The sequence below is a fragment of the Macrosteles quadrilineatus genome, unplaced genomic scaffold (genome assembly GCF_028750875.1).
Source record: "Macrosteles quadrilineatus isolate MER2022 unplaced genomic scaffold, UCM_ALF_1.0 Scaffold_4__1_contigs__length_99947679, whole genome shotgun sequence".
Classification (NCBI taxonomy): Eukaryota; Metazoa; Arthropoda; class Insecta; order Hemiptera; family Cicadellidae; genus Macrosteles; species Macrosteles quadrilineatus.
The window spans coordinates 28,023,584-28,050,909 of NW_026542597.1; the positions used below are offsets into that span (position 1 = coordinate 28,023,584).

General features: G+C 36.1%; 1 protein-coding gene across 5 annotated transcripts in view; it reads right to left on the minus strand.

The window, feature by feature from the left end:
• The window catches only part of LOC128991274 (uncharacterized), a 121,625-nt gene extending 94,766 nt beyond the window's left edge, over positions 1–26,859 (minus strand). The window contains exons 1-2 of one of the 5 annotated variants that reach the window (XM_054413994.1): positions 26,370–26,856; positions 25,718–25,849 (exon numbers count right to left, since the gene is read on the minus strand). In XM_054413994.1, coding sequence (XP_054269969.1) covers positions 25,718–25,849; positions 26,370–26,828 — 591 coding nt within the window. In that variant the 5' untranslated portion in view covers positions 26,829–26,856. Of the gene's footprint in view, positions 1–321; positions 797–25,717; positions 25,850–26,369 lie in introns of those variants that run through there. The other 4 variants (XM_054413993.1, XM_054413995.1, XM_054413996.1 and 1 more) reach the window with 4 other exon arrangements.
• Between the last annotated feature and the right edge of the window lie 467 nt (positions 26,860–27,326).

Consider the following 27,326-nt stretch of genomic DNA (forward strand, 5'->3'; position numbering starts at 1 on the left):
TATTAATATCAATAAAACCACTGCCCCCTTTTATTAGTATAATCTGTGTCTTGACAATCCACTGACCTCTATAGGCTATTTAAAACTCAGTTGGATTTTCTAGATGGGTGTCTCCGCCTTCATCTGTTTTCGAGGACCCACTCTTCTCCCCCTTGGCATACTGACAATTAATTACCTAACTTGTCAAGTTCATGTAGTAATTCATTAATACTATTAGTTTATAAAGTAAATTAGATAAAAGTTACTTGGCTTGGTGCTTTCATAACTGCAAACTCAAAAGAGATCCAATATGAGTAAAATAAATATATCTATGGTTCTTACCGTCAACGCAATCAGGGGTAGTATTACACTACGGCCGTTTCGGAGATGACTCCATCGTCAGGTGCGTAGTGGTACACTAAACTATAGTCTTGTCACATTTAACACGAACATTCTTCATTTGCATTGCGTCAGGTGTTGAATAAATAATACACATATATATACAGGACGGACACACGAAAACACGAATACACGAAAACATTTAGAGCGCGTGCACGGCTTGAAAACTGACGACCGACTGTTCAATCCTGGTCACTGCAGGAGTTACGTGGATGACTGGAACAGCTGATAACACGGTGTGCCAACCTTATCTACTCAAATTATTTCTTTCCTGTTTGATTTCTATTATTCTCTCAAAAATTGGATTGGCTGCTGAATTTGTTTGGGAGTTAATTACTAAGTTGGGTTCTTTAGCTGTACTGCTGTAGATATGGAAATTTTCGATGCAATTAAGCTTGTGACTTTTATTGCCAATATGTAGTATTTCTAAACTATTTATGTCGGAATAATCATGGCAATATTGTTGAATGTGTTCGGCATAATTTGAAGTAGGGTTGGGTTTCTTAATGGCGCTTATGTGCTCTTTATATCTGGTAGGTGCTTTAAAACCAGATATAAAGAGCACATAAGCGCCATTAAGAAACCCAACCCTACTTCAAATTATGCCGAACACATTCAACAATATTGCCATGATTATTCCGACATAAATAGTTTAGAAATACTACATATTGGCAATAAAAGTCACAAGCTTAATTGCATCGAAAATTTCCATATCTACAGCAGTACAGCTAAAGAACCCAACTTAGTAATTAACTCCCAAACAAATTCAGCAGCCAATCCAATTTTTGAGAGAATAATAGAAATCAAACAGGAAAGAAATAATTTGAGTAGATAAGGTTGGCACACCGTGTTATCAGCTGTTCCAGTCATCCACGTAACTCCTGCAGTGACCAGGATTGAACAGTCGGTCGTCAGTTTTCAAGCCGTGCACGCGCTCTAAATGTTTTCGTGTATTCGTGTTTTCGTGTGTCCGTCCTGTATATATATGTGTATTATTTATTCAACACCTGACGCAATGCAAATGAAGAATGTTCGTGTTAAATGTGACAAGACTATAGTTTAGTGTACCACTACGCACCTGACGATGGAGTCATCTCCGAAACGGCCGTAGTGTAATACTACCCCTGATTGCGTTGACGGTAAGAACCATAGATATATTTATTATATTTTCACGCAATCTGCCACACTCAAGAATATAATATGAGTAAAGTTTAAGGCACACAATCCTTGATGGAAATGTAGTATACATTAACAGTCATAATACACAGCAATTATTATGTAGTAGACTTTGACTATTTTCAAGTAACAAACATATGTTTCTGTAAATAAAAATTATCTCCCTTGTTATCCTTATGGAGAAATACAAAACTTTAAAGGGCCCCAGGGCCTCATTCTCTAATTATTTCCTTAAAAAGAAGGTTTCCTGCACAACTTCACGTTACGCTCTTTCCAATGACACCAAAAACATGTCAATCGGTTCAGTAGTTTCGGAGGAGTAATTGTCACAAAAAACCTGTTTGCGTATTAAATAAGTACTAGTGTACCTGTTGCTCGAATTCGAGCAATTGCTAAGTATTACAGGAGTTATTTTAAAACGAATAACAGTCATAATTTCTGATGACTAAAATATTTGACTAAAGATTATGGAAATACTCAATAGGTAAACAACAGGTCGATATTATCAAAATGTCTTGTAAATATCTTTTCATTTTTCAAAAGCTGATCTCGTTTTTTAGTGTTTTCTAAAAAAAGCCTTACTCATAGCCAATGGTTGTCCATAATAACGATTATAGTAGTGGTGATCTAGCAAAGATACCCCACTTTAGGCACGTTTTCCCCATAAGAATAACATGGGGATCATTTTTTGGCCACCAATTCCAAAAATCCTGATCTTTGCCTAAATATCCCTATATAATTGTTAAACCTTATTTCTTACTTATTCCCTATATATATATTTGATATTAATCAAAAAAAAATTATTGACCCATGCATGTGTATATGTATAGTAGTATAGTTTGTCGCCGCCGTTTTTTGTGGCGCGGGGTTTTTGGGCCAACTCCCCGCCCATGCCTAATTGCTAGTACATCTAACATTCCCCTTTCTAGTTGATATGTTGATATATTGTAGTCTATATTTCTGTCTTATCTATATATATTAGTTGTATGAGTTGTTTAATATTTTCATTTCTTTGTCTTTTGGGATATACCTCTTAAACTTACTCTTGGGCCTATACAAGCCTATATAAATGTACAACTCCATATCTATATTGTATAATTTCAAATCCATCTCCAACACCCATTCACATGTATATTCTCAAAATCATCAACTTGACAGTGCGAGGTTTGTACGCGAACTCGGCCGTGCTCCCGGCTCATGGGGCGCCCCTGGCTCACGGGCAAGCTCCTGCTTCTTGCTCCTTGTCTCTAGTGGTAGCTCTTGATTGAGTCCTGGGTGGGAAACCTCCTGTTGAAGTAATTTCTTAATTTAAAAAAAAAATTATAAATTTCAAAATGTTTAAAGTTAAATTTTGTAAATTAAAAATGTTAAAGTTAAATTTTATAAATTAAAATGTCTAAAGTTAAATTTTATAAATTAAAATGTCTAAAGTTAAATTTTATAAATTAAAATTTTCTAAATTTATAATTTTATAAATTAAAATTTTTAAAATTTATAATTTTATAAAAATTTGGAAATTTCCCAAAAGTCTATATATAGAGGTGGCATCAGCCCGAGACCTCATTCCTAAACATGAAGCCGTCATGTCAACACTGCTCCGTGTCGCTCTCCACCAAAAGCAACCTGATTCGTCACTATAAGGTAATGCATCAAATGAATGTGAAACTGTGCAAGGTTTGTGATTTAATCTGTGATAATAACTTGGCTCTAAAATCGCATATATTACAAAGTCACAAGAGTTGTAATTTTTGTAAGAAAAATGTTGTTGGACATTTTAGAAGACATGTCAATTCTTGTAACAAATGTCCATACACAATGATTAAATTTGTTGGTGAATCAATTAGAGCTGAACTTGAAAATACTCTCAAGTCTTGTCCTCTGCCAATAAAATGGACTTTAGTAAGGAGAATTAAATTTATAAAATATTCAATGGATCAAAATGGAAAATTAGTTAATGAGAAAGAATGTATAGCAGATTTTAGAAGTCTTACTACCTTAACTATTGAGAAGAGAGATTTAAAGCCTCAAATTGAAAATGCACTTTTAAAGATTGATGCTTCCATACACAAATATCAAGCCCAAGGCAGTGGATGGATATATGACCATACTAAATATTGGCAGTTGCATGTTTACAAGTATAAGCCCCTAACTCCAAAGTCATATATCCCCACACCAAAAAGTATTCAATCAAAACATGCTGTTTTAAATATAAAAAATTCTGACAATAAATGCTTTCTTTGGTCAATTTTAGCAGCTTTATACCCAAGGAACTTTAATGAACATGCTGAAAGGGTCTCAAACTATACACCCTATGAAAATCAGTTGAATATGACAAACATAAAGTATCCTGTGAAAATATCTGATATAGATAAATTTGAAATACAAAATAATATAAGTGTTAATGTATTTGGAGTTGAAGGCCAGAAATGTGTATATCCATTAAGAACAACCAAACTGAATAGTAATACCCACATCGATTTATTGTTATTACAAGAAGGTCGTAAATCACATTACTGTTTAATTCGTGATTTTGATAAGTTAATGCTGCGGTCTACAAAATATGACCATAAGAAACATTTTTGCAAGTTGTGTTTGCAACATTTTTACACTAACGATATATTAGAACGCCACACAATATATTGTAAAAACTTTGATGCCCAACGAGTGGAAATGTCTAAACAAGATACATTACAATTTAAAAATTATAAATATCAACTTAAAGCCCCATATGTAATTTATGCAGATTTTGAATGTTTTATAAACTCAAACAACCATATTCCATCGGGATTTGCATTTGTCATAGTAAAAGATTCGAAAATTATTTCTGAAGAGTTATATAGTGGTGCAAATGTTATGGATGTGTTTTTCGAAAGGTTGTTTGAGACTTATGATTATATTAAAAATCAAATGGCAATATATATTCCTCTTCAAATGACTCCTGAGCAAGAGGTATCTTTCCAAAACTCAACACATTGTCATATTTGTGAAAAGCCCCTATATTTTGATAGGGTGAGAGATCATTGTCATTCATCTGGTCGATACCGTGGAGCTGCCCACAATGATTGTAATTTAAACTATAAAGTAACAAAGAAAATCCCAGTATTCTTCCATAACTTGAAAAATTATGATGGTCACATAATAATGCAACATTTGGGAAAGTTTAATAAACGTAAATTAAATTGCATCGCTAAAGATATGGAAAAATATATATCATTCTCTGTAGACGATTTAGTATTTTTAGATTCATGCAACTTTCTGTCCCTTCCATTATATAAATTGGCTTCCAATTTAAATACATTTAGATTCATACAAAATCCACTACTACAACGTAAAGGTGTATATCCCTATGAATATATGACGGGACCAGATAAGTTTACAGAGTCTCTACCTCCAAAAGAAGCATTTTACAGTACTCTTACTAAAGAACATATCTCTCCCAATGAATATGAACATGCTAAAAATGTATGGTCCCATTTTAATATAAATAATTTACAAGAATATCATGATTTATATCTTAAAACAGATGTATTGCTGTTGGCTGATGTGTTTGAGACATTTAGAGACCTGTGTTTAAAGGATTATAAACTTGACCCCGTTCATATGTATTCACTTCCAGGACTAACATGGGAGGCCTGTCTTAGAATGACTGGTATAAAATTACAATTATTTCAAGATATTGACATGCATTTGTTCATAGAAAGTGCAATCAGAGGAGGAGTCAGTATGATTTCTACACGTTACGCTAAAGCCAATAATAGATATATGGGCGAACATTATGATCCCAATCAAGAGAGTGTGTATTTAATATATTTAGATTGTAACTCGCTATACTCCACAGCAATGTGCGAGCCACTGCCTGTGGATGAATTCCGTTGGACTAATGAGATAGACTACAAATATAATCAAAATGATGAGTTTGGATACATTTTAGAAGTTGATTTAAAATATGATAAAAGCTTACATGATTTACATAATGACTATCCATTAGCACCTGAGAAAATGAATGGCAAATTAATACCTAATTTAAATGACAAAACTAAATATATTTTACATTATAAAGCATTACAAAAATATGAGGAATTAGGTTTGGTTGTTACAAAATACCATAGAATTTTAAAATTTAGACAATCAAAATGGCTTGCACCCTATATTAATTTTAATATTGAAAAACGAAAATGGGCTAAAAATGATTTTGAAAAAGACTTTTACAAATTGCTAAATAATAGTCTCTTTGGTCGAACAATTATGAATCAACGAAAGTTTCGTGATATATATCTCAAGGATGAGTCACTATTAACAAAATATGTCACTAATCCAAGGTTTGACTGTAGCAAAAAGTTCGATAACAATTTACATGCTATACATTTAAATAAATTAGTTGTAAAGTTTAATAAGCCGATATATTTGGGAATGACCATTTTGGATATTAGTAAAGTAATAATGTATGATTTTCACTATAATTATATGTCAAAATTTAAGAACAAAAGATTTCTTATGACTGATACAGATTCATTAATGTATTCTATAGTTACAGAGGACTTTTACAAGGAAATAGAACGTGACTTGCACTATTTTGATACCTCTGGATATAGTAAAGACCATTTCTTATACTCTGATAAAAATAAAAAAGTCACTGGCAAGTTTAAAGACGAATTAGATGGTCATATTATGTATGAATATTGTGGTTTAAGACCAAAGTTATATTCTTACATTCCTCTAAAATGGTTATATGAAGAAGACAAACAAGCTTTAGAGGTGAAGAAAGCTAAAGGAGCTGATGGTGCTACAGTTAAACATCTCCTTAGACATCAACATTATTTGAACTGTCTTGCAACTGGGCAAGATTACTATGAGAATGTGACAAGAATTAAATCTACAAATCATCATCTTCAAACCTTGACCATGAACAAGAAAGTACTATCCTTTGACGATGACAAGAGGTTTATTCTTGAAGATGGCATTAATACTCTTGCGCTTGGTCATTATAAAATTGATCAAACATGAATTGTATGTGTAGATATATTCAATGCTGCAAAATAAATGCAAATGTTAAAAAACTCCAGTCTTTTATTTATTTACCCTTACCATCCTCTTGATAGAATTGGTCAAACATAAATCTATATTTACCATTATTCTTTGACCTTTCTTTGTCTATTACGAAAAAGCCATATTTAGTTTTATCCCAACATTGATGACAGAGATTTTTAAATTGGTCAAATGAAAAGTCATTACCAACATGATTGTGATATACATGTTTTAAATTTAAATCATCTTGTTTGAATAATATTAGGAAATTTACATTATCACGTAAATGTTTGTGTACTTTGCTGTAAGATTGACACAAGTAAAAACAGTTAATATTTTTATGTCGACCCATTGAGAAAAAATGTGTAATATTTGGACTATTTATATCATCAAATACAACAACTGACTGTGATTTTACATCATTTGGTGTGATTTCACAGTCAGTAAACGTGTGTAATTTCACTTCATCACACAAACTAAATATTTCAATTATTTTTTTATATTTTTCTTGTTCTAATGATTTAGATATTAAATATAAGTTTGTAAATTTTAATCCTTCCTTTCTTACAATTAAGTTATAAATTACAACCGTCTTCCCACTTCCACTTGGACCGCAAATAACACATCGAATATTGGTAGGAAATAGACCCAACTTCTTTGGTATATTTTCCTTAGTATGTACTATTTTAAATTTGTGTTTTTGTTGAATAAAAGACATTTTTTATATAATAAAAATGGTAAAAAATGTTAATAAGAAAACATGTAAAAAGGGCAAAGGTTTATTCCTAAAGCCTTACAGGGGTCGAGGGTTATTGAATACTCTTATAAATAACCTTCCATTCCCACTTCACATACCATCATATCGGTACTGTGGACCTGGGACGAATGTACGTGAGAATTTAGCTAAAAATGTACCTCCAAAAAATAAACTAGACTCTTATTGTAAAGAGCATGACATATTCTATATGAATAATCCCGATACCGCTGCTCGGAACAAAGCAGACATGAGATTAGCAGACTTAGCTTGGACTAGAGTAACGGCCAAGGACGCAAATCTTGCTGAAAGAGCTGCTGCTTATGCCGTGACAAATTTGATGAAGGCAAAAGCAAAAATGGGAATGGGATTAAAATTTAATAAAAAAGATGGACAACTACCAGCTGTTAGAGGCCGCAAAAGACGTGCCTCACTTCAGGGGAGTGTACCTAAAAAGCGAGCTAAAAAATCTAACACCAAGAGTAAAAGAGTGCGGAATAGTTAATTTAGATAGCTCATCTGGCACACATTGGACAGCATATCGTAAAAATAAAGATATTGTAATTTATTTTGACCCATTTGGAATCCAACCTCCAAAAGAAGTAATTAAATATTTTGAGGGATATAAAATCTACTATACAACCGATCAAATACAAGATTTAAATAGTTCAATTTGTGGAATTTTATGTTTATCATTCATAAAAAATTTTTGTTTATAAAAATGGATTCATTTACTATAACATTTTCGGGTACAGAGCCAGAGCTAAAGTCAGTGTTCTTTCCTCCCATAGAATTAAATGATGATTATGTAATTGGGTTAGTAGATTTTCAAAGTTATAATTCTATATTTAATGTTAAAAAACCACTAAATACTTTAACATATTACAAAGTAGAGAAAAAAACATTACCAAAGGGAGAGATCTCAGTTGATGATTTAAACCAGTTATTAAATGGTAAACTTAAAGTTATAATAGATAAAAATGGAGAAGCATTAATTAATACTAAAGTTAAACTTTTATTCAAAGGGCTTATTCCAAAATTAAATCAACTTAAAGGCAACAAATTAACCATTGGAGAAGGTGATGATGTTTTCTATTATGATCACAAAGCTCCAGTTACAATAGAAATTTCTGAAGGAACATATGAGGTGGTTGAGCTTGCAAAGGAAATTCAAAAGCAAATCCCAGACTTTTTCCTTACAGCTAATAATAAAACTATGAAAGCGACATTACTTTCTAGCCACGTGTTTGATTTTACAAAACCATGTTTAGGGTCTGTTTTATTGGGATTTAAAGGTGTTTCTACTCCTGGTGTTCAGTTTGAATCTACAAATAAAATAAACATTAATAATGTAAATGTGATTAGAGTAAAATGTAATATTGCAAACGGGTCCTATTTAAACGGCAACAAATCACACACCATACATAGCTTTTATCCAGAAGCTCCTCCTGGCTACAAAATTATTGAAGTTCCAAGAAATATTATATATTTTCCTGTAAATAAGAGAAGTTTAGATGTTGTCAGTATTACATTTGCCGATCAACACGACAAGGCAATTGACTTTAACGGAGAAGAAACTACAATTACTTGTCATATAAAAAAGATATGAGAATTTATAAGAATTTATCTATAAGTGTACAAAATGCTAGGTTCCTAAAATCAATAGGACTAAAGTTAAAATTTTCTATTAATAAAAATGGAAGATTTTCTAGATGTTACAGGGAAATCCCAATTCGACGATAGTGTGGTTAAAATTACAAATCACTCCTATGTTCCCCACAACACTTTAGCAATAAATAATTCTGATGAAATTCGAATATGTATTAATAATCAAGATTTGCTAACTCTCCCATGTAGGAGTTATCTGTATATTAAGGGAGAAATTGAAAATCATGATAAAGGTCATTTTATAAATAATGCATTTGCGTTCTTATTTGATGAAATTAGATACGAAGTTGCAGGTAAAGAAATAGACATTGTAAGAAACCCAGGAATTTCTAGTCTTATGAAAATATTGAGCTCTTACAATAAAACTACTAAATTGTCAAATGTAGCATTTGATTCTGACACAAATTTAAAAGAGTTCCATAAAGGTGGCAAGTTTAGTACATGTTTGCCATTAGAGCTGTTAATGGGTGTATTTGAGGATTTTAATAAGGTATTAGTAAATGTCAAACAAGAATTGGTATTGAAAAGATCGAAAAATGATTTGAATTGTATATTAACAACCACTAGTGCCCCAGCCAGTGGCACTGCTGATACGATTCCCAAAATTACACTTAATTCAATTCAATGGGTAATGCCACATGTGATACCATCAGATGGAGAGAAGTTACAATTACAAAAGATGTTATTGCAAAATAAAAATTTGCAAATTGCATTTAGAAGTTTAGAGCTGCATGAACTTCCATCATATCCCAATACTACAAGACATACATGGTCAGTAAAGACATCTTCAAGTTTGGAGAAGCCTAGGTATATTATATTTGGTTTCCAAACAGCTAGGGATAATAGTGCACGAAAAAGAACTGATGAATTTGATCACTGTAAATTAAAAAATCTCAAAGTATTTCTAAACTCTGAATATTATCCTTATAGTGATTTAAATCTCGACTTTGAAAATGGAGATGTCTCTAAAGCTTATGAGATGTTTATGAGGTTTAGAGAGACTTACTATAATACTATCCCAGATCCTATGATTAGTAGGGCTGAGTTTATGAAGAAATATCCACTAATTGTAATAGACTGTTCTAGACAGAACGAAACAGTGAAGGAAGGAATTGTTGATATTAAATTAGAGATTGAAACTGCAGAAAATGTGCCAGCAAATACATCTGCATATTGTTTGATAATACATGATAAAGTGTTTGAGTACAATCCTTTGTCAAATGAGATAAATAAAATGTAAATAAAAGATGAAAAACATTCAACAAGAATTGGTTGACTCTGCAAATCAAATACGAGAGAAATATAGAGCTTTAAAACGTGGCAAGTTTCTAGAAGCTGAAGAGAGGTTCCAAACATTCCAACCTTTAATAGAGCCATTACAAGAATTAAAAAAAATCACATCTATTGGTAAAACAGAGAGGCCTCAAATGGAGATACTCCCAATGACTCCATCTAGAATATCAATGATACCAAGATTACAACCATTACAACCATCCACTCCACAGAAATTAGATTTTGGTCTTTTAGCATCAGACTATTTAGGAAATTACCTTAGTAAAAGTAGTATGACAGACACTACATATGGTATTAGACGAGAAGCAAATAAATTTTTTATTGGAAATAAGGAAGTTGATATTGCCAATGATGATGTTACAGTTGCAAATAAAACCTACAAGGGGACAAAAGGTTTATGGGAATTGTTAACGTTAAAAGAACCTGAGAACTATACTCAGGCTGATTTGCAAAATTATAAAGAGATTTTGGAAGCTACAAATGGACATTTAAAGAGTTACAAAGATGGTGCACCAATTTCAAGTAATAGACATACTAAATATCTTAATATAATTAAACCTCTTTTTAAATCTGTTGGTGAAGGTTTGAGACAAGTGACTGGTAATAAAATAGACTATATTTATTGGGATGATCCTAATGAGCTTGTAGATAGGTTAAGACTTCTTTGGCTAAGTCGCCAAGCTGGTAACTCAGGAGTGGATAATGAAATAGATTCCATTATTGAGGAATTGAGAGAAAGTGGAATTATTTATTAAATAAAAATATGTTTATAGATAAATTTTATCGTTTATATAATCCATATAATAAGCCTGCAGAACCCAGGGCTAGTAGTGAACCTACTTTAAATTTACAAGACGATAGTTGGAATTGTTTAAACCGTAAAATTGGTAATGTTAAAGATGGGGAGTTTGTAGATGATGTATCAACTTTAGGACAGACATTAACTAGAAAAGGTGATGTATTTTTACAAGGTAAAACTAAATATGAGTTTTTAGAATCTAAGAATAAAAATTGGAATGCTAAAAAACAGAAAATTACTAATGTGGAAAAGGGTGAAAGTTTAGATGATGTGCCCACTTTACAACAGACTTTAATACGTAAAGAAGATGGTAAATTTGTACAAGACAATAATAATTTTGAATTTTTAGAATCAGAAAATGGTGTTTGGAATGCTAAGAAACGGAAAATTACTAATGTGGAAAAGGGTGAAAGTTTAGATGATGTGCCCACTTTACAACAGACTTTAATACGAAAAGAAGATGGTAAATTTGTACAAGATGATAATAATTATGAATTTTTAGAATCAGAGAATGGTGTTTGGAATGCTAAGAAACAGAAACTTAACAATTTGATGGAAGGTACAGATAGTAAAGATGCTGTGAATGTTTCACAAGTTCCAAAAATGGAAGCAGGCTATTGGAATTTTAATAATAAAAGGTTAGTACGTGTTAAACCTGCCATTGATGACACTGACTGTGTTACAAAAGAACAGACTATAACTTATAATAAAAAACTATATTGTTTTGATGCCAGAAATCTATTTATAAGAAATCTACCAAAAGGGGAACATTCGGATGACATTTGTCTAATGTCACAAGCTATGCGTTATGATGGATCGAAATTTGTGTGTGGAGAAAAAAATTTTAATTTGATGGAATATAATCCTGATTTATTAGTTGCTGACCCCACATCTTTGAGTGGATTTAAGTATATAGATAATAGACCATATATACCAGAAAACTATGTATTTAAAAGAATGGAAGATAATCTATTGATTGGGGCTAATGGTGATGTATTTAGAGTTACAGGAAAGGATGATGTTATAAAAAATGAATGAAATTGCATACGAACTTCATAAGCCTGCAAGAAAGAATTTCATTAGAAGGTCTTTTAAAGTATTGGGTATAAACGAAACCATACAAATAGATTTAATTGATATGCAAAACTATGCTAGAGAGAATTCTGGCAATAAATATATTTTAACTTTAATAGATACATTTTCTAAAAAAGCTTATGCTGCTCCACTAAAGAATAAGACAGGGTTAGTGGTTACAGAAGCCATTAAAACAATTCTACCAAAGGGGGTTAAAAACATTCAATCTGACAATGGAAAAGAATTTTTTAATCAATATTTTAGCAAACTAATGAAAAACTTAAATATTAATCACTATCACACTTTTTCTACAACAAAGGCTGCAATTGTGGAGAGGTTTCAGAGAACTTTAAAGAATTGGTTATATAGGGAATTTAGTGCTCAGGGAAGTTATAAATGGTTGGATTTACTTCCAAAGTTAATTCGAAAATATAATAATAAAGTGCATAGATCTATAGGAATGAAGCCTAACCAAGTGAATATTAAGAATAGTAAATATGTGCATAAGAGGTTGCATGAAAAGACTTCTAAAGTAGTGCAAGTTAAAAAGCCAAGATATAAGGTAGGTGATAGTGTGAGGATTTCCAAGTATAAACATGTTTTTAGTAAAGGTTATACTCCGAATTGGACAGGGGAACTATTTACAATAGCAGAAGTTAAGAATACAAAGCCTGTGACTTATATCTTGAAAGATGAAAATGGCAATATAATCAGAGGAGGCTTCTATACAGAGGAGTTGTTAAAGACCAAGTATAAAGACATGTATTTGATAGAAAAGGTAATTAGAAGGAAGGGTGATTTATTGTATGTCAAATGGCTTGGATTCCCAAGTAGCCAAAACTCATGGATTTCCACTAAGGATGTCCAAGGGGGCGCGCCATGAGCCGGGAGCACGGCCGAGTTCGCGTACAAACCTCGCACTGTCAAGTTGATGATTTTGAGAATATACATGTGAATGGGTGTTGGAGATGGATTTGAAATTATACAATATAGATATGGAGTTGTACATTTATATAGGCTTGTATAGGCCCAAGAGTAAGTTTAAGAGGTATATCCCAAAAGACAAAGAAATGAAAATATTAAACAACTCATACAACTAATATATATAGATAAGACAGAAATATAGACTACAATATATCAACATATCAACTAGAAAGGGGAATGTTAGATGTACTAGCAATTAGGCATGGGCGGGGAGTTGGCCCAAAAACCCCGCGCCACAAAAAACGGCGGCGACAAACTATACTACTATACATATACACATGCATGGGTCAATAATTTTTTTTTGATTAATATCAAATATATATATAGGGAATAAGTAAGAAATAAGGTTTAACAATTATATAGGGATATTTAGGCAAAGATCAGGATTTTTGGAATTGGTGGCCAAAAAATGATCCCCATGTTATTCTTATGGGGAAAACGTGCCTAAAGTGGGGTATCTTTGCTAGTTCACCACTACTGATTATAAAAAAAAAAACATTATTTCTATTTCTTCTCCTTGGTGGTGTTCTATGACTTTACTATGTTTCCATAGTTTGCAAATCGGATTTTTCAATGATTACTATAAGAAATGCAGCACAGTGTTAATTCAGTTTTCTTTTTAGTATATCAAACTATCCAGGCTCTCTTGCTTTTTTCCATTGTAATATTTACACCAACCCAAATTCAAATGGTAAATATTTAATTTCAACCAAGTCAGTAAATGTGTGTAGCAAACTGTTTAATTAGCAAACTTATTGACTGTTTACAATCAACATATGTTCCTCTTCTTACTTTTAATTAATGACAACAGCTTTGTCAAGTTCATGTAGTAATTCATTAATACTGTTAGTTTATAAAGAAAATTAGATAAAACTTACTTGGCTTGGTGCTTTCATAACTGCAAACTCAAAATACACCCACAAGTAAAAAACAATCAAGATATTGGAAAAACTATCTTTGTGTAATAGCATTATTCACATGAAGTATATGATTTGTTTGATTTTTCGATCAGCTGTTTAGTTTCACAAATGAATTAATAATGTCAAAGATTTGTGATTTAAATACATAAATTATTATAGTAAAGTTTTCTAAATCATGGTAACTTATTCTCCACTAAATTTTACTATTCCCAGCATTAAAATAAAGTAGTAAGATCCATTATTGGTAAACTTTAAGGTACACAATCCTTGATTGAAATGTAGTAGGTATACATTAAGAGTCATAATACACAGCAATTATTATGTAGTAGACTTTGACTATTTTCAAGTAACAAACATATGTTTCTGTAAATAAAAATTATCTCCCATGTTATCCTTATGGAGAAAAACGAAACTTTAAAGGGCTCTAGGGTCCAGAAGACGCCTCATTAGCTCTCTACGCCGACGACACTGCTATCCTGTGCCAGCATTCCGACATCCACGAGGCCACGTATTCCCTACAATACTCTGTGGATATTCTTATTGATTGGTTCTACAAGTGGAAATTTCACCTAAATTCAACAAAATGTGAAACCAAAATATTCTTCTTGAAAAAACATACATTGCCACATGAAATTCAAATATATGGCAACTTTCTACCTTGGAACCCTGATGACCAGGCCATAAAATATCTTGGAGTATGGCTGGACAAAAAACTTAATTGGAACTACCACGTTAATCAAAAACTGTCCCAAGGTTATGCACGCCTTGCAAAGCTTTAATCAATAGGAAATCTACTCTGAAGCCAGCTTGTACAGTTCTAATCTACAAATCAATAATTCGGCCCTTGATTACATATGCATCTCCTATCTGGGGATTAGCTATATCAAAAAACAAACTCTTCAAAATTCAAGTGATTCAAAACAAAATTCTAAGAATAGCTGTGAATGCTCCCTGGTTTGTTAGAAACAGGCATATACATGAAGAACTAGGAGTGGAGTCTATCTCGGCCTTTATTGAAAAAACCACCTCAAAATTTCTAAAATCTTTAAACGATGTTCCTGGTGCATTAACTTTTCATCTTGGTGAAGCAACTGAGAACAGGAGGCTACGTCGAAGGCTCCCTCAAGATCTATTGGATGAATGAAGCCTAAAGACGATTAAATTATTCTCTAAATTAATTATGTTACAGGGTGTACCAGGTTTGGGCGAACCCACGATGTTATTATAGTTAATTTCTTTTTAGTTTTGTTAACACTTCTGTGTATAATGTCTTACATTGAACCAGAAATAAATGCTGTAAAAAAAAAAATGACAACAGCTGCAGTTGCATTACAAATTTTGTTTCCCATGTTAATCTTATGGAGAAATACGAAACTTTAAAGGGCCCCAGGGCCTCACTCTCTAATTATTTTCCTAAAAATAAAATTTCCTGCACAACTTCACGTTACGCTCTTTCCAATGACACCAAAAACATGTCAATCGGTTCAGTAGTTTTGGAGGAGTAATTGTCACAAAAATCCTGCTTGCGTATTAAAAGTACTAGTTGAACTGCCCGTGCTTCGCTACGGGGTGAGAATGCAGAAAAGAATAGTTTGGTTTTACTTTAAGATACTGTTGCGGGCTTAGCAGGTTCTTTACAAATAAAACTTGGCGATTTTATAATAACTATTTATTTACACTATTTACTCTTTATTTACAAATATTAGAATTACCTAACACCTAACTAACCCTATCTAAACCTAGCTAAAGCCTATTCTAATTAACTGTTTCTACTTACAGCTAGCCTCTACAGGATTTATCACTACTTCTGTCACAACACTGTCACTATACTGTCACTAGTGTCACTACACTGTCTCTACACCGTCACTACACTGTCACTGCCACTAGCACTAGCACTGGTCACTAACACCGACGGGCGCTTGCTGCGACGATTCTCGGAAGGCTCAACTCAACTCAACTGCCGTGTGCCGGAAGACGGTCCCTTATATAAGTTTACCGTGGAACATTCTGGAGGCACCTAGTAGCCCAAACAAAGCTGTTTACAGATCACCGTAGAAGCTTCTGGTGGATGTCAAAGACCCTATTGACGTAGTCCGTTGACATGGGTCTATTGTCTTTCACTGGTACGTACGGAGAAACCCGTGTAAACAAACAACCCTTTTGAGACGGCGCCTGGCTATTGTTGCGCGGGGCTCCTGACTTGTAACACTACCCCCTCCTTAAGACTGTTCTGCCCCAGAACAGATTTCTCTCGAAGATTGAGATCTTCTGGACCAATGTCTCCGGTCCCCCACGGTTGAATACGCAGACCACAATGTCGATGCCAGTGTCCTCGAAAAGTTCCTGCACCATATTTCTTACAATCTTCCATTCCAATCCGTCATAACCACATCCCAGCCTTGGAATAGCCAGCTTTTTGATTCCAATCCGAAGGAGCTTGTCTCGCAGGTCTTGCAGGCTTTTCTTCAAGGATTCGTAGGACGGCTTCTTGTTAGATGTTTCCTTCGTAACGAGGTAGAACAAATGCTGTCCATTGCGCTTCAGGTGAAGGGTTGTGCCAATGGCGGGGCTCTGACGCTCAAGATCTTCGGTCCCTCCAAACTTTTTCCTGAAGACTGTGGCTATACCTCGCGACGCTCTCAGGTCTTCTGCTACGCAGTGTGCCAAGGCATATTCCACTGGCAAGGTGAAGAGGTCCTTGTATAACAACCTCAGTCCCTCATTTCCATATCTCTCAGGCACGACGTCTCTTGGCTCGGTTGAGAGGTTCCGAACTTGTTGGCTGTGATCTCCTTTGTAGGGTGCAAGCCTGTTAAAATGAACTATTTTTGGTTTGCCATTTGGTTGTTTCTTAATCCTGTAGATGACGTCATTTAAACGGGAAATAACTTCATAGGGTCCTTCCCATGAGTTCTGGAGTTTAGGTGAATAACCACGACGCCTTCGAGGATTATGTAGCCACACGAGATCACCAGGTGTGAACCCTCCTTTCTCGGCCTTCACGTCGTACCTCTCCTTCATCCTGTCACTTGCTCCAGATATGTTGCGACGAACTTTCTCATGTATCTCGTCCATCCTCTTCCGCAGATCCGATACGTAGTCCTCGCCAACCACACATTCATCCGGCTTTAATCCATACTGCAGATCGCATGGAAGACGGAGCTCTCGGCCAAAAACTACGTTAGCTGGAGTCTGGCCGGTGGTTTCATTGACAGAACTCCTATACGCAAGTAGAAACAGGTGCAGGTATTGGTCCCAGTCCCGCTGATGTTCGGAGACAACTTTTGACAGATATCTTCCCATCGTCCTGTTCATGCGTTCTACCATGCCATCTGACTGTGGGTGCAGAGGTGTTGTTCGAGTCTTCCGGATACCAAGAACTTCACACATTCTGGAGAATACTGCTGACTCAAAATTTCTTCCTTGGTCAGAATGAAGTTCGAGCGGGACTCCAAATCTGCTCACCAATTCCTTGATTAATATATCTGCAACTGTTACCGCTTCCTGGTTAGGCAATGCATAGGCCTCTACCCATTTGCTGAAGTAATCCATTGCTACCAAAATAAATCTATTTCCAGCATCGGACATGGGGAACGGTCCTGCTACGTCAATGGCAATGCGCTCAAACGGGGCACCTACGTTGTATTTCCTCATTGGTGCTTTTCGTTTGTTGACAGGGCCATTTGATGCCGCGCAGGTCACACATCTTCTGCACCAGTCTATGACGTCATCTCTCTGATTAGCCCAGTAGAAGCGCTCCCTTACTTTCACCAGTGTACGATGTACCCCTAGATGGCCTCCAGAAATTCCATCGTGCACTTCCTTTAGCACTTCAGGAACCCTCTTCCTTGGAATTATTAGTTGGAGTTTTCGGTGCCCCCCTTCCTCCGATTCGACGACTCGCTTTAAAACTCCTTCTTCCATTAAAATCGAGTTCCACTGCGCCCAGTAGGTCTTGACGTTCTTAGACAATGGAGCAATATCCTGCCACGATGGTCTTCCTTTATTGTCCATCTTCCACCGCATGACGTGTCTTAGATCTGGGTCTTCCTTCTGGTCCTCTGACAGTTTCTTACTGTCCCAATCGTCGTCTACGGCGGTCACGCGATGAACTGATGCACTTTTGTCTTCCTTGCGTGTGCAGTGCATGCAGGTGTCTCCACATGGTCTTCTTGAAAGTGCATCCGCATTCCTGTGGCTCGGTCCCGCACGATGGACTGATTCGAAGTCATACTCCTGTAACCTTTCCAACCATCTAGCAACCTGCCCTTCTGGAGACTTGAATCTTAGAAGCCATATCAGTGCGGCATGGTCCGTTCTCAAGAGGAACCTTCTTCCATACAAATACTTGTGAAAGTGTTCTATGGACTTCACCACTGCCAGAAGCTCCCTCCTGGTGACACAGTAATTTCGCTCAGGTGCTGACAGTACCTTACTGAAGTATCCGATCACATGTTCTTCTCCGTCCTGTAGTTGAGAAAGGACTCCTCCAATGGCGGTATTGCTGGCATCCGTGTCTAGTACGAATTTTCCGTCTGGTCGTGGATAGCTCAATATGGGTGCGCTGCATAATTTGGCCTTCAGCTCTTCAAAAGATTTCTCACAGTCGTTGTCCCAAACAAAGGTTCTCTTGTCTTCGGTCAATTTAGTTAGTGGTTTGGCAATATTAGCAAATCCTTTTACAAATCTTCTGTAGTAAGCGCACAGCCCAAGGAAGCTCCTAACTTGGTGTTTATCCTGAGGTATTGGCCAATCAGTGATAGCTCTGATCTTCTCCGGATCCACAGATACTCCTTTGTCTGATACAACATGGCCGAGGTAATTAACCTGTTTGCGGAACAAGTTGCACTTCTTGGGGTTCAACTTGAGATTAGCCATCCGCAGTCGCATGAAGACATTCTCCAGGTTCTTCAGGTGGTCTTCGAAGGATTTGCCTAGGACGATAATGTCATCCAAGTATACCAGGCATGTTTCCCATGACAATCCCCTGAGGACGTTCTCCATGAGCCTTTCAAAAGTAGCAGGGGCATTGCAAAGTCCAAAAGGCAGCACAGTGAATTGCCAAAGTCCTGTCCCAATAGAGAACGCTGTCTTCTCCTTGTCCTCGGGAGCGAGCCCGACCTGCCAGTAGCCACTTCTGAGGTCTAAGGTTGAGAATATCTGACATCCTCCCAGAGTGTCGAGTGTGTCATCAATCCTGGGTAGAGGGTAGCTGTCTTTCTTGGTGACATTGTTGAGAAGGCGGTAGTCTACGCAAAATCTTGTTGAGCCGTCTTTCTTTTTCACTAGTACCACAGGTGACACCCAAGGGCTGCTAGAAGGCTCGATGACACCATCCGCTTCCATCTCTTTTATGATTCTCTCGGCTTCGTCACGTTTTGCCAGTGGGAGTCGTCTAGGGGCCTGACGTATGGGTTTTGCATCTCCGGTGTCTATCTTGTGTTGTACTATATTCGTCCTTCCTCTAGGGCCACTTCCGTACTCAAAGACATCTTGCCATCTAGTAATAAAGTCCTTTATTTTTGCACTTTGTTGATGCGTCAGCTCCTGACAGGTGCTCTCCACGAAATCTTCTAGCTCCTTCGGTAATCCATTTGGATATGGCGGGCATGATTTTAGTTGACGTACCACCGAATTAACTGCCACGCACGTTCCGATCGTTACTCCTCTTTTTATCTTAACAGGAAAGCCATTCAAGTTCATCAGTTGCACCGGATTTTCATGTCCTAAGTTAAATAAGGATCTGGCGACAAAGACACCACGTCCAAGCTGGGATTCACTGTCACTTGCTGGCTCCAGCAGAACACTTTGCCCACTAGTCCAATCTCCTTCGACTGTAGCTTGAACGATGACCTGGCTGCGCGCTGGTAGCGTTGTGTCTTCCAGTAGAAGTACGCGTGCAGAGATATTTTTTCCACGCCGAAGTATGACATCTTCGTCTCCGAGAGTCACTAGTCCTCTTGACATGTCCAACTTCAGTCCGTACTTCACCATTATATCAGTTCCCAAAATCACGTCCTCGTCTATGTCGGCAACTAGTGCGCAATGTTTAAATACGCAGCCGCCAATATGGAAGGTAGCAACCGTCTGCCCATAGACCTGAGCCAGCTGACCTGTAGCTGTACGTAGAGACCATGATGTTGGTGATATATCTTCAGTCGACACAGTGTTTGGATTCAGGATGGTCATAGTCGCCCCGGTGTCCAGAAGACAGCTTTGGAGACGCCCATTCACCTTTCCGTCGATGTAGAAACTGCTTGACTGACTTCCCAGTGAAGCAACTTTAACACTTTTCCTCGGGGCTTTCGAATCACGGGCTGACGGTTGCCCCTTTCCATCAACCCTCCTTAGTTTTCCTGCTTCGGTTCTGATGTGGTCGAAGGACATTTACTCCGGGGATGTTCCATCTGTCCACAGCTCCAACAGCGTATCTGCCGGCGTCGTGTTTTTAGCGCCTCCAGAACTCTTTTCACCAGCTCCTCGATGTCGAGTGGAGATGTAGGTTCTGCGTCTGCTACACGGACTCGGGCCTGACCTCTCACCGACTGCCGTACAGCCTCGAACTCCAGTGCCTGTGTCAGTGCGTCACTCAGGGTCTTTGGTCTGGCGAGCTTCACTGCCTGTTGAGTCTCAGGTTCAGGTAAGCCATCTAGGAATTTATCCACCGCCAAACTCTCGTAGACATCATCCGTGACCGATGGATAGGCGTTTCTCACCAGGCGAGCAATGTCGGCTTCAAACTCCTGGAGTGACTCGCTGGGCTTCTGGATCCGGTTCCGCAACTGTGATCGGTAGAGCTGGTCCATATGTCGATGTCCAAAGCGCATGTCCAATCTTCTTACTAATTCTGCGAAGTTCTTCCGCTCCGCCATTGGCATAGCATGCAGAACAGCTAATGCATCGCCCCGTAGTGCAAGGCACAGTGCTGAAGCCTTTGTCTCCTCGGTCCACCCATGGACCATAGCCGCTGTTTCGAAGAGAAGCATGTAGTCCTCCCAGGGGGTTTTGCCATCGAAGTTAGGAACAATATTCTGAGGGGCAACGGCAGCAATGGTCGGCGCTGGCTTGGAGATCGTTTCTAGGGCGTTGTCCTGCTGAAGTTCGCCAGTGCTAGCCGATGACGCAGGTGTGAAGCTCCCCGATACAGCCATCTCCTGCCTAAGCTTATCAACTAACCTATCTTCTAGATTTTTTTTTAAACAATTAAACTTCTCATCCATTTCATTCATTCTACTTTCTAAACTATCAACTTTGCTCGAATATTCATCTATTTTGTTCAGCATTTTTGATTCTACATTCGACATTTTTGCCTCAATGCTAGCTTCTAAGCTTTTGTTATTTTCTGACATTTTTGACTCTAAGTTTTTGTTATTTTCTGACATTTTAGACTCAATATTAGCTTCTAGGTTTTTACTAGTTTCTGAAATTTTTGACTCCAAGTTTTTAAGCATTTTATTGACATCAGATGTTTCAAATAAAACGTTATCTGGATCTTCACCTGTCTCAATTAAAGCTTGTTTAAGGCGTGCTTGAAGGGCTGATTTAGTTCCACTAGTATCTAGATCTCGTTCTTCTAATTCTCTCCTAAGATCAGCTACTTTTAATTCATCAAGTTTTACACCTTTGAAAGCCATTTTTATGCAGAACAATTAAAATAATTTTACAACAAATGATTTTTTCCTTTGTAACAAAATTACGACACAAATTACTACTATGTAACAAAGACCCTGAATCTTACTAATATCTAATACAACTAAAATTAAACTCAATATTTTACAATTAAAATCGCCAAAATAATGCCGCTTTCTGACACCAATTGTTACGGGCTTAGCAGGTTCTTTACAAATAAAACTTGGCGATTTTATAATAACTATTTATTTACACTATTTACTCTTTATTTACAAATATTAGAATTACCTAACACCTAACTAACCCTATCTAAACCTAGCTAAAGCCTATTCTAATTAACAATGTTTCTACTTACAGCTAGCCTCTACAGGATTTATCACTACTTCTGTCACAACACTGTCACTATACTGTCACTAGTGTCACTACACTGTCTCTACACCGTCACTACACTGTCACTGCCACTAGCACTAGCACTGGTCACTAACACCGACGGGCGCTTGCTGCGACGATTCTCGGAAGGCTCAACTCAACTCAACTGCCGTGTGCCGGAAGACGGTCCCTTATATAAGTTTACCGTGGAACATTCTGGAGGCACCTAGTAGCCCAAACAAAGCTGTTTACAGATCACCGTAGAAGCTTCTGGTGGATGTCAAAGACCCTATTGACGTAGTCCGTTGACATGGGTCTATTGTCTTTCACTGGCACGTACGGAGAAACCCGTGTAAACAAACAACCCTTTTGAGACGGCGCCTGGCTATTGTTGCGCGGGGCTCCTGACTTGTAACACTACTATAATATACTATAAGAAACAGTTACAACACACTTACCAGGAAACATATAGGCAAAGGCTCAATCTTGCTTATTGATTATTCAAATGAAGATCTCTCAATGTATTACAATACTATCATTTTATATAGTGTATAGCATTTAAAATATGTATGCTAAAGTATAATTCATTAACCACATGGCACCAAGAACCAATTCTCCTTGTAAACAAATTAAATTAAATAGCAGAACAGCATTTCTGACAACAGCTGGAGTTTCATAACAATGTTTGTTTCCCATGTTAATCTTATGGAGAAATACGAAACTTTAAAGGGCCCCAGGGCCTCACTCTCTAATTATTTCCCTTTAAAAAAGTGTCCTGCACAACTTCACGTTACGCTCTTTCCAATGACACAAAAAACATGTCAATCGGTTCAGTAGTTTCGGAGGAGTAATTGTCACAAAAAATCTGCTTGCGTATTAAATAAGTACGAGAGGTCGTCCAGTGGTCGAAACTCGACCAAAAATATGTAATGTACTCACTTCTCTATTTTCACCCCACACTGTAAATAAAACATGTGATTGGAGTTCCTTCCATTTGTTTTGATTTTCTGTTTATATTTCGTTGTTATTTCGTCACCAGCATGGCAACGCATAAGATCCATGTTAATTTTTTCAAATTTTTAAACTCATTTTTTGTGCTTATCTTTGAGCCTATTTAAATTTATAAAGGGATTCTGCACACCTACAGGATAATAGCTTTCTAACGGTATGCGTAGATTTACCCCACGATGCACACAAGCTGAGAAAAAAGGTTTTAAAGAAACATGCTTGCCTATTAATATATAGATAGATAGATATAGATAGATTTTTGTCTGTTAATTAAAGTACAATACATTTACTAGCTGTAACCCGCGGGCTTTGCCCTGTTTAACTTCTTAATTTTCAAGATTATCTCGTTCGCATGGCTTAATCACGTCCTGGTTGAAGTTTGTTCGCTACGCTCACTCTCCTTTAGGTTGGAGCTCGTTCGCTGCGCTCACTTGCCTTCAGGTTAGCTCGTTCGCTACGCTAACTCGCCTCCAGGTTGAAGTTCGTTCGCTACGCTCACTCACCTTTTGGTTGCAAATTAGCTGTTGTCATAAATGTAAAAGAAATAATAGTGCTGCACCCTGTTGGTAATCCTTGTAACTTTAATGCTATTGAACATCATAGAACAGAACCAACTTGTTTAATTGAAACAGCAGCTGTTAAGATTCAATAATTCCATGTCTCATAAGGTTAACATGGGAACCTCCAGAGCCACTGGGGTGGAGCCCGAAAGGATTTTTGAAATAAGAATATGCCTATATGTTAATCGGGAATGTAACAAATTTCAGCCCAATCCGACCAGTATTTTTCGCGTTCACTTGTCACAAACATACATTCATACATCCATACATCCATACATCCATACATCCAAACTTTCTCATTTATAATATTATTATTAGTAGGATAGTAGGATTTTCATAGCTTTGTTCTATGATTTTTTATGAATTTGTGTTTTGTATGTACTTCAAATGGGTGACATTCTCTCTTCAGCTTTTTGTAGCAAATTTTCTGTTAAGTATGGTTTTATTTGGGTTTTGTTCCTTATTTTAACTGCTGCCAGTGGAAACATGAAGACTCCCAGTGTTTCTCCGAGACTCTGTTCCGCACTGAAAAGCTGTGCGAATATTGTGAAATCGGATGCTATAAAAGATCCAGTTTTGACAGACCGACAAAAGGTGGAGATAATCGACCGGGCTGAAAAATTCCTTTTTCTCATCGAAAAAGACTGGGCCACAGAGGTGGGCTCGATCAGTGAAAAGAGTCGGAAGCAATTGAGAGTGGTTAAAGAAAATTTACTACCCGATGAGGAGGATATTGTAACATTCAGCGAGTACCCCCCCCCCAGCGAGTACCCCCCCCCCAGCGAGTACCCCCCCCCCAGCGAGTACCCCCCCCCCCCAGCGAGTAGATGCAATGAGTGCCAATCTAGTTGTAGAAGAGGGAAAGTGTGAGTGGACTACCATTCATATATCTCCCGATTGGGTGGTCTTCTTCCAAACAGATAGTATGGAAGCCAAATAAAATAACAATTCCTTGTGAGACTCGATTTTTCGACTGACAGCATAAGGGATCTTTATTTTTTTCAAAGTCTCTACATTTCTATCCGTACTCGTTGATACTATGACTAATACCTTTGAACATATATTTTATTTCCAATCATAACCACTTTGGTTCTTAATATTTTTTCCTGGACACATTCTAGCTTTTAATTTTGTAACAAGTTTACTATTGCATTGTTACTAGCTTGTGTATAGATTTTATATACCTAAATCTGGTGATTAAAGCTGGCGCAAAAGTTGAAGTTTCCTTTAAATTTAAAATATTTGTCTGGATCAAATACCAACATTGAAATTTTTGCTGTATGTTACTACCGTATAGGCACATAACAAATGTAAAAATTGGATTTTTATAGATTGCCCCACCGGAAATATTGCACATCAAACTTTTGGAAAATTGGTAAATTTAAATTTGTAATTGCTCATACAAAGTTAAGGAGACTGAATTCAGACTTGATATTCTGACATAGGCAAGTATTTTACCATATCTTACAGGATAAAAATCATTACCTATGGTACCTATTTCATTCCTTCATTGTAAAACTGGACTTTAATAGAGCACTTGAAAAGTACTGTCAAAATAAGATGATAATTTTATTAAAGCATTAGTACTTGTTTTAGAGAAAATGTTATTTTATATTTAAATGGGGAGGATTGGAGTTTTTTTTTAATTTTCAAGGGAGGTTTGGTATTATAGATGGAATTTAATCCAAGAATTTTATTTTTAATATTACTTTCTGGTATTGTATATATGTAGATAGGTACCAATATTTAGATGTTACTTTACCTACTTAATTGTTTTTTTCTCTTAAAAATGTTTAGTATAATGACGTTAAAAGTGTAAATGATTTATTCTTTTTTCTTTTACATTACTGTAGCCTACAGTTATAATTGTTTTGTTAATGAGAAAATGTTATCAACTAGATGGTTGACATTGATCATTGTTAAATAAGTGTATGGTATTGTTTAGCAGTATGTTATTTTAAATGTTGACTGTAGTTTTTATTATGTGGAGTTCATATTTTATGGAGGTTTTACAATTGTGAAGCTTAAACAATAAAACATTTTTTCCTTTTTATATTAACTAATGAAAAGATCTACATACCATCGAAGGACATAAAGATGGGAAGGTCGGAACGATAGCAGCATATGTTTCCGAACGATTTTCAGATTCCAATTTTCTATGTGGGTGGGGTTCGGTTCGTGCTTCATATATATTGGAGGTTCGTTGGTAAATCTGTAAATATAAAATGGAAATTATAAATCAAATAAAGTAAACACAAATAATCCTATGTCATTATATTATTTCATAAATTCTTATGATTTTTTACTTGGATATAACTGCTATTTGATTTTTGATACAGGGAAGAAGTATTTTGTTAGTTTTATTTCATGTGCTGTATTATTTGGCCATACTAGTGGTCCTGATGTAATATTAACTTCAATTTTAACAGGAGCTCGACTCTTAACTTATATTTCAATATTCTTTGTACTAACAACCAGCTTTACTTCGTAGCTTCAGAATTTGTGATATATATTTTATATACAGAGTGTCCAAAAATCACAGGTTGGTTAAATATTTGTTGAAATATTTGAAATACAGATACAAAACATTGCACAAAATTCTGAACATATTTACTTATTTACTATTTTTAAGTGCGTTTAAAAACGTGACATTTAAAAAAAGTATTTATATTTATAAACTATACTTATAAAGATAAATAGGTTTAATACAATATAAAACTACTATTACTTACATGGTTCATGTCGGAGCGTTGTCTTGACGGTTTTTTCTTATATAGTACTTCATTCAGTGTGAAATTTAATTTTAGTAAACTGACAATAAACTTTTCGCCGTCAAACTTCTCGGTCTCCAAACGCGATATCATTTCTTGAAAGATTTGTAAGAATATCGACTTGCTTTTTTTTGTTATTGTACAGAAATTGTTGTATACGATAAAGATTGCACTCAAAATGCATGAATGTCTGCAATTTACTTGATTTAGGCCCAATTTATTCAAAGACCGATTTAGTAACGCAAGTTTTTCAATATATTGGATGTCAGCTTTCAAACCTCTTAACCCCTTAAGGAAAATACTGACATTTGTTTGTCTGTCAACAAAGCTCCCTAACGCTTCAAGGTACACGTATAACTCGACGGAAAATTTATTTTCCAGCAAATTAAACCTAGCGCTTAGTTGTTGAACAGAACTCATGTTCAGAATAAAAAACTACAACACGTAGAATTTTATACACGACACGGTTGTATCGTTGAACTGAATTGGTAGGGTCTGAGTGCGGTGTTTATAAGCTGACCCACCTCACGATGAAACACCCCACCACCCACCACCCCATGACCTTACACAAAGATGAGTGTGACGGCTTTTAATCCTGCCACTCAACACACCCTCTCTTACGCGATGTTGAATAATTAAATACAGATGCGAGTGACAGTTTTAATTACACCTGCCAATTAACACACACACACACTCACACACACGCACACACACACACACACACACACACAATCCCACAGTTGTTCGCATTCGAAAACGTCATAGACGTACGACATGCGATATGTTTTAGTTGTTCGCATACGAAAACGTCATAGACATGTGACATGCAATATGTTTTAGTTGTTCGCATTTGGAAACATCATGGACATGCGACATGCGATATGTTTTAGTTGTTCGCGTTCGGAAGTAAAACATATT